Raw genomic sequence first — 13,866 nt, forward strand, 5'->3', positions numbered from 1 at the left:
TTTATTCATAGTAGGCTCAAAATATTACCAATACAAAGTTCTACCTTTCGGACTAAAATCAGCTCCTCGAGCATTTGCAAAATGAATGGCGGTCGTCACAGTCCATCTAAGGAAGCAAAAAATATTCGGCTATCCATACCTAGACGACTAGCTAATAATAGGCATATCGTCAACGGAGGCATTGGAACATTTTCATTCTTGCCTAAAAACACTAAGCAATTTGTGTTTTGGAGTAAATGTCAAAGATTCTACAACTTACCCAATACAACAAATGCGATACCTTGGAGTAATACTAGATACACAGTCCGCAAAATTGTATCCTTCGGAGGAGAGGTTATCATCAATCCGTCTGGAGTGTCACAATCTCTTACACTCTCGTCATCCAATGGCAAGACAGGTCACACCCACACTAGGTTCAATTACTTCTTGCATTTTTTAGGTTTCACATTCATGTCTTCTCATGAGCTTTTACAACAATGCCTAGAAGATCAGTGGAATCAATTCTCGGACCGCTGTGAAAAGATATTGACCCTCTAACAGTCTGCAATGGTGGAAACATGGTGGGAACAACCAAAGAATCTCCTGACAGGAATAACGTTCCATCAGGATCTTCCAGTTAAAACGCTAATCACAGATTCATCTGCTCACATCGTACGGTCGGACAAAAAAAGACTTATGTCAATCTAGAATTTAGAGCTGTTTTTATAGCTTTGAAGTATTTTCCTCTGTTAATAACAACAAACTGCCTTCTTCATCAGACAGACAATTCAACAAAAATGTATTATCTGAACAAGCAGGGAGGAACCCATTTGAGACCACTATATCTTGAAGCTCTAGCCATATAGAAATGGTTAATAGCCAGGAATTTATCAATAACAGAGATGTATCTTCCAGGTGTTCAGAATATACAAGCAGATTCACACTGTACGGGTTCTACACAACGAGGTCTTGCAAATAGATATGTCCACGGATGCAAACAACAGAAAATGCTAAGAATATGCATCCAAATTCTACCACCAAGGGTTAAATTGTAATACCCTTTTGATAGACTCGCTAGTGAAATTTCTCTACTGCTTGTTTCCAGTCCTGGGAGGACGTAGCCTGACAGTTCAGGCTGGACTGTTCCCACGGGGAGCAGGGTCAAGGCTGGTTTGCATATGGCTGTGCCCAAACTTGAACAGCATGGTGAGCAAAAAGGTTATGGATTTAGGCTCAGATCTATATACTAGGGGTTAGTGTTTGACAGTGTTTAGCTTTCCGTCTATCTTAATCTTATTGTATTGCAAAACTAAAGATATGCAAAAATCATACTGTCTTTTTATTTATTATTTCCCAGTAAGAACAGGGTTACCATCATCAAAATATGCAATTTCTAGATGGATAGTCTCTTTTATACTTCTTTCATACCAACTAGCTAAGCATCCCCAACCTGGTAGACCTTAAACACATTCTGTACCGTGAAAAGCTACAACTATACCTCTTTTTGGAAATATTCCCAATTCAGAAATAGGTAAAGCTGCTACTTAGAGATCTGTTTGAACCTTTACTAGACACTACTGTCTAGATTCAGACTCCAGAGCAGATACTCAAGTTGGGCAGGCTTTTTTGAGGAACATTTTCGGTGATTGTTGAAGTTGTTTTAATTTAATGTCTGACTAATTGTGGGATTGACAATTCTAGTTATTGCTATGACTATTGATGAGAATCCCGCGAAAAAGAAGGAAGTTACTCACTTGTAATCCTAGTTCTCTTACAGGGGAATCCTCATCAAAGTTATAAGCAACCCTTCCGCCTCCATCGACAGCTCTCAACAATGTTTCACCCAAGATTCTCTAATTTACATAAAAATTACCTGACCTAACTGTCACCTGTAAGGCATGATGATGGAGTCTGTGCACTATGTAATTCAAACTATTTGTTTCTCTCACCTATCTCCTATGACCAATGATGGGTGCTGAATCACCCTCTTGCAATTCATAAAGATGCCTTTAAAATCTGTCTTTATCTTGTCACATTTGCTGCTCTTCAAAGACAGAGCTCAAATCTCAGGCTGTCTTCTGCTGCTAACGTATGGGGAAAGTTATTAACAAATTCTTTTCACTTTTCAGTCAGAGAAAGAGAATAAAAGTGAATTATGTGACAATCTTGCTGGGGGTACATCAAGTATGAACAAAATGCTGTAGGATGTTATTTTTTTGTAACACACAACAAAATGTTCACTCTTCTACATGTACACATTCATCAGAAAGGAAGGCAAAAATTAAGCACATTTTGTTATTCTGAAGTGTGATGGGAACAAAGATTTTAATACAACCAGAACAATTCCAGACACTTTAAATGGGGATGCACAAATAAACAGTCACTGAAACCTGATTTCCACACATTATAATTTGTGTACACTGTAGTTTTATCAGTAAAACTGTATGTCTGTGCAAATTTAGTGCCCATTTCCATGGAAATGTGCTGTCTGTAAATGACAGTGCTCTACCACACAATGCTTTGGTTACATTAAAAAATCACCCGCCTCCTGTCCATTAAAGCTAGATGGGTCATAAACACAACTAAAAAGTGGGTCATGGTTCAAAAACGTTTGTGAGGCACTGATTTAAATCATATATTCTTGCATAATTTGTTTCATTGCAGGAGCATACCATCCTGACTCCAGAGTTATTGGAATGCCTATATTGGCGCAGAGGAGCCTTGCTGTATATGTATTGCCATACCATCAGGCATAATGAGCAGGAGCAGAAGATCGACAACAGTACTGACATTCTAAACAAGGTATAAGTCTGTTTTGGATTTTTTTTCTTTAGACCGCATTAACCCAGAGTGTGTCATTTCGACACTCCACTTGGTAAGAGGCCTGTTTGAAAGGACCTTTTACAAACATAGCAGGTATGCTTGTGGGGTCATTTCACATTGAGTCCCCAGTGAAGGGCAGCGGGTGTGTGGGCCCATTTTCTTATCTTTTGGGGGTAAGAAGGTTCTAGAGGACCATTCCACAACCGATTCTAAGCTGTGAGGTGCTTTGATTTATCTCACCGCAACAAGTTAGTAAAGCTTTTTGACATATGTACAAATCCACCGTATTTACTTATCATGGAATAGATCTATCACTCCTCAGGCGTAAACGTGTTTCCTAATATAAATTTGTATGGAACAAAAACCCCAGCAATAAAAAAAATAGTTTGAAACAAATTTGCATTTCATATATGTTTGTGTTTGTGTGTGTGTGTATATATATATATATATATATATATATATATGTATATATATATATATATACATATATATATATATATATATATATATATATATGTGTATATATATATATATGTGTGTGTGTTTATGCGGCGCTTATTTCATTTTTCTAATAGCCCAATATTCCCGTGACCAAATAATGCTTCATCATAAACAAATAGTCAGTGAATTAGAGTACTTCACCCAATAGGTTATGAGGGGTGGTGAATATGTTCCTTCCAAAATAGGAAACATTACAAATCAATTGGTTAAAGCAGTAAATCTCTGATGTGAGTTTTGGAAATTGTGATAGACTAATATCCACCACTCAAATGACCTTCATATTTCACTATACTAATTCACCACTATTCCTTTATGGGTTCCGAAGTAGCGTGATCCTTGCGGAAAAAAGCACTTCAACACCACATCAGGGGTAACCAGCGCCATATAAATGCAAAACTTTTTCCCTCTTCTATCCCTCCGCTATCCTTCTAACACTAACCTATCCACCACTCAAATTACTTTCATATTTCACTATGCTAATTCAACACTAATCCTTTATGGGGTCCGGAGTAGCTTGCTACTCGCCGAAAAAGAGTGTTGACGCCTCGTCAGGGGTAGTAAGCGCTATATAAATGCAATTACAATGCTGTACAATATGAAGGATCTCTTGTGTATTGGCACTTTTACTACATTTCAGATGGTGATGTATGAATAAATATCCCAGTGAAGGATACATTCAAACCAGCATCCACCTTTGTACCAATATCTCTGAAGATTCCATTAACCTGTTAAATGAGAGGGTTTTCAATGAATTAAAAAAAGTAATAAAGCAATGAGCAAAGCATTTAAAAAGCATGATCATCAACAGAAAATGTATCATGACTCAATTAAGAAACTGCAATCCCAAGAACAAGGTGTTATTCACAACTCTGACAAAGGAGGTAACCTTGTCCTATGGCCTCTTGAGATGTATAAAATTGTGGCATATAAACAACTGAATGATGGGGACCGTTCCATCAGAAATCAGTTGGAAGAGTATGCAATAAGTTCAGGCCCAATTTAAATCTGAATTAACACAGTGGGGAAATGCATGTTTATTCAACCCGGATGAATATCTCTTTCTGAGGAACGACTTTCCAAAAAGGCCAATATTGTATTTAATTCCAAAAATACATAAAAACTAGGTTCAACTACAAGGAAGGCCTGTTATAGCAGCTGAAGAATGCCTCTTTGGAAACACGTTGACGTATGTCAACTTTTTTCTGCAAGAACACGCCAGTAGCCTACCATCATTCATCAAAGATGAAGGTTTTATGATTGGCTATGGAGTGAAGACTGTCTTCGAATTACACTTGATGTGACTTCACTATATACTAGCATCAAGCACAGCGGTGGATTACAGGCAGTTGAGCACTATCTGAGGGGTAGACCACACTGATTATACAAACACACAAAAATGCTATTCTCTATGACCAGATGGTGCCTTGAGAACAATTTTGTTCCTTTTTAACAAGGAGATTTTTCAGCAGCTAAGCGGTACAGTGATGGGTACCTGCTTCACCCCCAGCTATGCTTATCTACATACGGGCTGGTGGGAGGATCAGGTGCTCATCAACGACCACAGTACTACCTGGGGTGAACATGTTATTTGTTGGTTACATTCACTTGATGATTTATTTGTGGTGTGGAAGAGTGCACAAGAAACAGCTGAGGCATTTGTAGAAGCAATCTTCTATAACCAAGAAGATATATGGTCTTGGGTTTGATGTGTTTCCTACATTGGTGGGAAGCACATTGTGTTCTTTAAATACCCCTCACACACCAAAAGGGCCCTTGGTGTCATGCTTCATCATAGGGGTCTTCGCGCACCCCTACGTAGCGCGTCGTGCTACTAACCAGCGGGTACGCGGGAGCACTTGATGTAACCACTATGTGTAGTGTGTGAGGGTGTGAGTGGTAGAGTCAGGAGTGGATGATGAGTGAGTGTTAAAAAATACCTGGCAAGTGAGGACTACAAGAATGTTTTAATAAACCTCGCTGCTGGTTTTATTAAAAACTGTAAGGTGGAGGTTTGATGTATTTAATGTAAAAAACCTCATGTCTGTATTTGTGTCAATATGTTTTGAAGCGTGCTGCTTCTTCAGGACGGGTACACAGATCACTACCCTACTCACATAAGACAGTATAATACCATTGATACATAAGGAATACTATGTGTTTGAATAAATGTGTCAAAGTTGCTAAATATGCCTATTACGGTCATTATTCACTGTGACAAGGTAATACCTTATTGTCATTCTGAAAAGAAACACAAATGTATAAAGAGAAACATTAAAGGAAGGGAAGAAGACGCCCTAACACGACCCTGTTCACATTTAAAAAAAAAAAAAGGTACTGAATACTTTTCTTTTTTAAGAAGGAAGTCATTAATAAAACTGTCTAAGTCTAGTACCTCCAAAAGTGGAGATTTTTTTGCTGCACAAACCAAACCTAAAGAGTCCTCTAATAAAAAAAACACCTATTTTAAATGTTTTCGTTGTCATATGGTTGGCCATATGGCCAATGATAAATCTTGTCCTGCTTTGTCAGCGAAATGTCAAACATGTGGGAAAATAGGCCATTTCACTAAAGCATGTAAAGCAAAGAATTTTAAGAAAAACAAACGGGTAAAAGAAGTATTCATTTCGAATACTTCAGATTCTGATTCTGATGATCTCCACTGTGGTCAAGTTTTAACTCAATGTGTGGACTCTATTGGAAAAGTATCAAAAAGTCCAATACATGGTGTACGAGTAAATGGTCGCAATGTTAATATGCTATTTGACTCTGGTGCTAAAATTACTTTAATTCCCAAAACATTCTATGATTCTGATTTATGTAAGAGTGTAAAAATTTTCAAATCAGTCATTAGACCTCTAGCATACGGACGACAACCTATAAAGCTCTTTGGTTACTTTTTGGGTGAGATTGAATACAAAGGGAGGATCACTGCTGGGAAAATGTACATATCCTGTAGAGGAGAATGTATTATCAGTTGGTTCCACCAAGCTGATTTAGGTGTTATGTTGGTTCCAGGTGCTGGTCCTTGTATAGTTTTGAGAAATGCCACTGTAAATTCTTCTAGTCATTCGGCCAACCTGATGGTAGATGAGATCTCTGGTAAGGATAGTCTCATCAAGGATGTACTTGGTGTTACTAAAATTCAAGATTTAAAATCTCAGTTCAAGGGTGTCTTCTGTGAGAAATTAGGGTGTCTCTCTGACTATACGCACAAAATCGTCGTCAAGCCTGATGCTGTGCCAATCTCATGCAAGGTACGCAGTGTGCCCTTAGCATTAAGAAAACCCATGCAGAATGAATTGGAGAAATTGATGAGTGAAGAGATCATAGTTGAAACGGAGGCGAGCGATTGGTTGGCTCTGGTGGTTTTAGCACGGAAGGCTTCTGGCGAGATCAGGTTATGTGTTGAAGTTTGCAGTCTCAATCGTTCCGTTGTTGCAGACAAATACCCGCTTCCTAATATCTCAGAGATTTTGGCTCAACTTGAGGGTGCTGAGGTGCTCCCGACACTAGATTTAAGGGCAGCATATTATCAGATCAAAATAGATGATGATTCCAGTAATTTGACCTCTTTCATTACGCCCTTTGGGACATATAAATGTACCCGCCTCCCGTTTGGTCTCAACTCGGCTGCTTCCGTTTTTCAAAGAGCCATGGAAAATGTCTTGCAGGGTATACCGGGTGTCAAAATATATCAAGACGACGTCTTAGTCCATGGTCAGTCCCAAACGGAACATAATGATAGGTTGAGGGAAGTTTTGTTGAGGTTGAAATGTCATGGTTTGACACTTAGAACTACCAATCACTTCCATTGCGGAATTTAAGTTGTCTACTTTTCTTGGTTAGGTGGCAGCTGCTGCAGTTACCACAGGGGTAGTGTCCCTGGACCCATCAATCAATCAAAGCAGCATTTGTTTAGGTAGTTTCTCAAACGTAACTGAGGTCTTCGCTGGTGGTGTAGGTATAGGTATATGAGGTTTAGCTGCTTCTCTGACTACAACATCATGAAAGTGTTTATCTTTTGAAAATACTTTGGTTGGAAGTGAGTATCTTCCAATGGATGGTAATGATAAGGCTAAAAATTAAATTAAATTGTTGTAGGAGTTTGAGTCATGAGTGGACAAAATCAGTGTCTGCTGCATGATGAAGCTGCCTTTGGAGAGCCAGATATTTTGGTGGGAGCCTGCTCTTGATGAAAAAGGATGTGACCTGCATCTGTGGGGCTAATGAGATATTCTTGGAGCGGTAATCACTTGAACAGTGTGAGCTTGGGATTTATCAAGCCACACAGTGGCAGTATTGTGGAAGGAACAAGTCTCAAAAGTAGAGGAGTAACCATTCCTTGTGCAAACATAGTCTTTGGTTGGTATTATGACCCCTCTACGGAGTTGGAGAGAGGAATGTCTGTGTGAAGGAAGTAAACCCGAGAGCTAATCACGAGGGGCTTATCTAGTTGGAGTATCTAAATCCAAGTTTGGCTGTAGCTTCCGGTACTTCAGTTTTTTTATCCAATAAATTGATAGATTTAAAGAGCTACTTGACATCATATGTTTGGACATAGACAGAGAGCTACTCAACATCCTACTTTTTTACAACAACGGTGTACACTTGGGACCTCTAGACATCAGAGGGCTTGACTTACTCAACGTTGAGTGCCTCAATGTTGAATCAACTCTCAGTGGTGAACAAGTGGCAGCTCTACCTGTCCCCGACATCTGATCTTGAAGGCAAAAAGGAGCAAGTATGACTGTGGTGCCTTGATATCTTTCAATTATCCGGTATTGGGGTATATTTCTTAGATTCACATGCCTGAATCATCCCCCGTCGCCGAGGTGGGAGCCCCACGGTATATAAAAAAGCATTGCCAAAAGTAAATTACAGTAGTAGGCCCTATGAGAAAGCCTGAGGCCTAGATTGTAGTAGTCTATCTATATCATTATGCTAAAAAGACCAAAGTCTTTGCTCCAACCAATCAGCTCACAGCACCCTCTAGAACCCTCTCTGCAGAGCCAGTTCTCCTCAGATTTTCACCGCACGTCGTGTGGAAGGGAGTCTCCCTGAGTCTTGACTCAGTTTTTCTTCAGAGCTTCAGGATGTCTGACAAGAAGGCTTTATTTAGACCTTGTAGAACTTGCGAGAAGAAAAGAGTCCATGTTGATGACCAACATAAGGACTGCATTTATTGCCTCTACCCAAAACATGAGGCTAAAAATTTTAAGATTTGCCGCACCTTCCCTTCTAAAACCTTAAGGGATAGGGAGGCCAGAGTCCTTTGGTGGCTAAAATCCTCTTCTACGGATGATGAAGACAGAGCCTCTACCTCCAGTAAGAGAGCGAGGTCTCAAGAGGATAATTCAAGTGAGGGGAGAAAGCATTCTAAAACCTCACACTCCACTTCAGGCTCTTCATAGAGATCTCCACATAATATCTCTGGAACCTCAGCCACCAAAGATTCGTCCAAGGAAACCGTGAATAAGAGCTCTTCTGTCTCCTCACCTGTTACTACCATCTCTACTTCTCCACCACAGCCATCACTTCTCCTATTCTGTCTACAAAAATATGTATTGTGGCTAAAAGAACCCTCGTCGACGACAGCATTGACGACAAAGAAGCATTCATCGACGAAGAAGCACCCGCTGCCGAAGTCATCTACGCTACCGTCGACGACCGTCTCCTCGACAAAGCATCCAACGACGATGAGCCCATCGACGACGAGTCCGTCGACGGCGGCCCCGTCGACGTTTAGCCCGTCGATGATCGTCCCGTCGACGGCGGCTCCGTCGACGTCGAGTCCATCGACGACGGCCCCCGTCTCCATCGACGGCGTTCCCGTCGACGTCGATTCCATCGATGACGATTCCTTTGTCGTCGATCTCGTCGACGATGGTCCTATCGTCGACGACTGTGTCACTACAGCTAGCAAAATCACCATTGTCACCAGTGCCATCAAGACCAATGGATTCTACTTCAATTAAGCCTTTCATTACAAAAACAGGCTTTCTCTACCCCACTCTCTTCAAAAACCTTCCAGCTGGTATCATACCAGAGGCAACAAGGATCTTATATCTCACCGCTCATGCCCTCTCATTTGCTAGAATCTTATGCTGAAGAAGAGGATTTTGAGGATGACGACAATGAGGGAGCTTTTGGAGTGGCTCACCATCCATCTGAACTCAATATTAAGTGCCAGGATGATGACGAAGATGATACATATTCAGGACATTATTATCAGGAGGACATTGTAGTGCCTCATCATACGGAATACCAAAGGCGATCTCAGGTTTCAGAGGTCAGTCACTTACCGCCAAACCTTATTCAGGATTTACAGGTTATGCTCGCAGATTATAAACAACATTTTCCGTTGCAACCAGCTCAACCTGCTGTCCCGGTTCCTCCACCTCAAGTTCCACCGCCTAATCCAGTCATGGAAACTCCGCAACCTGGTTTGCCTACACAGACCCCGGACACTTCTTCGGATGAAGAAATAGAGGAAGGAGAGTTACCTAACATACCTCCATCGGATCCGTGGGATGACTACGTTATTTCTATGCCGTCTCCACCAACTCCACAACCTTCAGACTCGCCACCTGAAGATATAGGTGGATTCCATAATCTTATGCAGCGCGCTGCAAATAGATTTCAGCTTCCAGTGACGGTGGAGCAAACAGGCTGTTTTCTTCATGATTTTAAAGAGGAAACTAGGAAGGTGTCTAGAGCCATTCCTATTATAGATTACACCTGGCAAGAGGGCATCAAGGTGATGAAAAATCCCGCTTCTGTGCCTGCCATGTTACCACAAATTGACAAAAATTATCGTGCCCCACTCAGCAGTCGTTCATGCCTCATTGGTCATCCGCGGCTGGATTCGGTCATTTCACAGGCTGCGCAACAAAGGTTGAAGAACCCAGCCACCCCCATTACTACGCCACCAGATAAGGAGAGACGGCGTTTGGACCTTATTGGTGAAATATTCTCCACTATGGCTGCTGCATCCATCAGAGCAGCAAATTCCTTGGCGATTTTAGGGCGCTATGATCGTCAAATGTGGTCCGACATGGCTGGGCTCATAGATCTGATTCCGGAGGAAAGAAGGCAAGAGGCTCGCAAGATCCTAATGGAAGGAGAGCGCGCAGCTGCGGTAACTATTGACTGCGCATTAGACATTGCGAAAACACATTTTAGACAGGTGGCGGGAGCTGCTGTTTTGAGATGTCAGGGCTGGCTAAAGGCCACTACCTTTCGGCCCGAGGTTCAATTGAAAATACTGGACATGGCATATGTCGGAGAGTCCCTGTTTGGGTAGCATATCGACGAAGCTCTCCAAGCAATCAAAACGGACACTGATACTGCAAGATCCCTGGGTTCACTGCAGTATAAAGGGATCTTTCAGAGGCACAAGAGGACGTTGCTACTCTTCCAGAGGAGGTTACTATCAATAAGGCAGGCAATACCAGCCTCAATATCGTCGGAAATATCAATCCTCTTATCGCCAGTCCGGAACAGCTGGTTCTCTCGCCAAGGAGGAAGAAAGTGCACAAACAATCAAGGACGAGACGCTCACAGAAAACAGTGAGGTCAGTTGGGCGCCAACCTCAATTCCTTCCCTCCCTGCTGGCGCGAAGATATCTGCCTTGTAACAACAGTGGCAGCACATTACTCTCGATCAATGGGTGTTGGACCTAGTAAAGCATGGACATACCCTGGAGTTTATCACCAAACCTCCAACAACTCCGCCCAGGGGTCCCCCTCCCCCTCGTCTTCGCTTATAGTACTTCCATTTGGCCTCAAGTCGGCTCCAAGGATTTTTACAAAGTGCCTAGCTCCGGTGGCGGCAGCACTACGCTCATCAAGGGTCCAGATTTTCCCGTACTTGGACGACTGGCTAGTCAAGGGTCCGTCAAAGTTCAAAGTAAAGAACAACATTGCACTCTGCCGCACTCTCTTTGCATCTTTAGGCCTCACGGTCAACAAAAGCAAATCTCAAATGATTCCGAGAAGGATCCTGCTATTCCTAGGAGCTTGTCTAGACACGATACAGTGCAAGGCATGCTTGTCTCAAGAGCGGCAACTCGGTCTACAAGCATTGGCCATAAAACTATCAAGAAGAAGGTCACTTTCAGTTCACCTCTTCGCGTCACTTCTGGGGATGTGCTCTTCAGCCATCAATCTCATTCCATTGGCACGTCTCAAAATGCGGCCTCTACAGAAAGAGTTACATCTTCAATGGCAGCAAGCGACGGGCTCTTTCAAGGATACCATCACAGTCACCCCACGCCTGGTAGAGGCTCTTCAATGGTGGACACAACTACACAATCTGAAGCAAGGTCTCACATTCTTGCAAACTCCTCCAGATTTTATTTTGACAACGGATGCGTCTATGGAGGGCTGGGGAGGTCATCTCCAAGACTTACAGGCGCAAGGCAAATGTTCTCAAAAACACAGACGATGCCACATCAACAGTCTAGAGTTAAGAGCCATTTTTCTATCTCTACAAGCATTCCTTCCCAGAATAGCAGGGTCCTCAGTCCTGGTCCGAACGGACAATACCACCAGCATGTTTTATGTAAACAAACAAGGAGGGACAAGGTCAGCTACACTTTCCAAAGAGGCCCAAGAGTTATGGGAATGGCTGACACTTCACAACATAACTCTCAAGGCAAAACACGTCCGGGGCCTCCACAATACCCTAGCAGACAAACTAAGCAGGTCCTCGTCGGATTACCACGAGTGGGAGTTGGACAACAATCAACTGAACAAGGTGTTTCAGACTTGGGGCAAACCAATGTTGGATCTATTTGCAACCCAGCAGAACAAGTAATGCCGGTATTACGCCAGCAGATTCCCTCAACAGGGATCAAGAGGGAATTCCCTGTCCATGCGATGGTCAGGGATCTATGCTTACGCCTTTCCTCCGATCCTGTTGATTCCTCGAGTATTACGCAAGATGAAGTTGGAGAGCTGCCGTCTCCTTCTAATTGCTCCCAGATGGCCTCGTCAATTTTGGTTTCAGGAGCTCATGTTACTATCTCAGGAGCCTCCGATCAAACTTCTGCCAACACCAACACTACTGTCACGCAACGAGGGTCAGACACTTCACCCAGACCCTCAATCGCTGAAATTCCACGCATGGCTCCTAACTTCTTAGAATTTCAACACCTTCAAATTCCTAAAGACTGCCGAGACATCTTGAAGAAAGCACAAGCCCAGAGCACATTAAAAACGTATCGTCTCAAATGGAAGCGTTTCTGCGCCTGGTGTTCAAACTCTTTACACCATATTGAAGCTCAAGCGGAAAAGATCCTTCCTTATCTTTTGCATTTGGCTTGTTCTGGTCTTTCTTTCTCATCGATAAAGGTCCACTTAGCAGCTTTATACAGGTTCAGGAAGGTGGCTAACACTCCATCGCTATGCTCTTCATCGCTAATAAAACAGTTCATGAGAGGTCTTTTCCGGACTTATCCTCCAGTTAAACCTTCACCACCAGAATGGGAACTCAACACAGTCCTCTCACAGCCGATGAAGCACCCGTTCGAACCGATCCACAAAGCCGACCTTAAATTCCTGACATGGAAGGTCGCCCTACTTTTAGCCCTGACTTCTACCAGGAGAATAGGAGAAATTCAGGTGTTCACTATCAAAGAACCTTTCTTACATTTTTCTCAAGAATATGTCACTCTTCGAACAAATCCAACTTTCATACCCAAAGTGCCTTCTCAGTTTCATCTGAATGAACCAGTGAAATTGCGGGTTTTCTTTCCAAATCCCACAACCCTGGCGGAAAGAACACTACATTCTTTGGACATTAAACGATGTTTAAAGTTTTATCTTCAAAGAACAAAGAACTTCAGGAAGTCAGATCCGCTATTTGTGGCTTATGGCCCAACTACACTGGGCAAAGCGGTCACTAAAGCCACAATTGCCAGATGGATAGCCTCTGCGATCCATTTCTGCCATGTTAAGGCTAACCGACCACTGCAAAGGACTGTAAGGTCTCAGTCTACAAGGGCTGTAGCGTCCACAGCATTGTTTGTAGGATTGATGCTAGAGAACATTTGCCGTGCTGCGACATGGAAAAATGTCCACACATTTACAAGACATTACTGCCTGCAATCAGCAAACCAAAAGGATGCGGCAGTTGGTCAAGCGGTTTTACGTCACCTGTTTCCATAAGAACATACTCCGGTAACAATGTTTGGTTCCTTTTATAATGAGTGTATACTATTCAGTATTTTGTCGATATAAAGAAGCGCATGTATTGCAGACTGCTTGTTTATGTTATGCTAATATTCCTTTCCTGTGGAATTCTATATGACTACTCTTCTGAATTTAGTCATGTTTTATTAGTAGATCATTTACTTTGCAATTGTTGGTTGTTAAATATAAGCTTATGAGGGTGCACCACAATAAGTCTCCTACCATCCGCAACCGACTTTTGCCTGGCTCACTCCTCCAAAATCCTGTCTGCGGAAAACCAATCGAGAGCAATCTTCACAATAGTGCAAGACCTGCCTTTCTCGGACAGAGTCACCCTTAAACCCTCCCCTTCTCAGGCCCTCTGTGACT

The 13,866-nt window shown here is 42.3% G+C and overlaps 1 protein-coding gene across 1 annotated transcript in view; it reads left to right on the forward strand.

Moving 5' to 3' along the window:
* RIMOC1 (RAB7A interacting MON1-CCZ1 complex subunit 1) overlaps nt 1-13,866 on the forward strand; it is a 315,896-nt gene that overhangs the window by 182,085 nt on the left and 119,945 nt on the right. The window contains exon 4 of the mRNA XM_078675011.1: nt 2,644-2,781. Coding sequence (XP_078531137.1) covers nt 2,644-2,781 — 138 coding nt within the window. The remainder of the gene's footprint in view (nt 1-2,643; nt 2,782-13,866) is intronic.

Source organism: Lissotriton helveticus, chromosome 2_1 (genome assembly GCF_964261635.1).
Source record: "Lissotriton helveticus chromosome 2_1, aLisHel1.1, whole genome shotgun sequence".
NCBI lineage: Eukaryota > Metazoa > Chordata > Amphibia > Caudata > Salamandridae > Lissotriton > Lissotriton helveticus.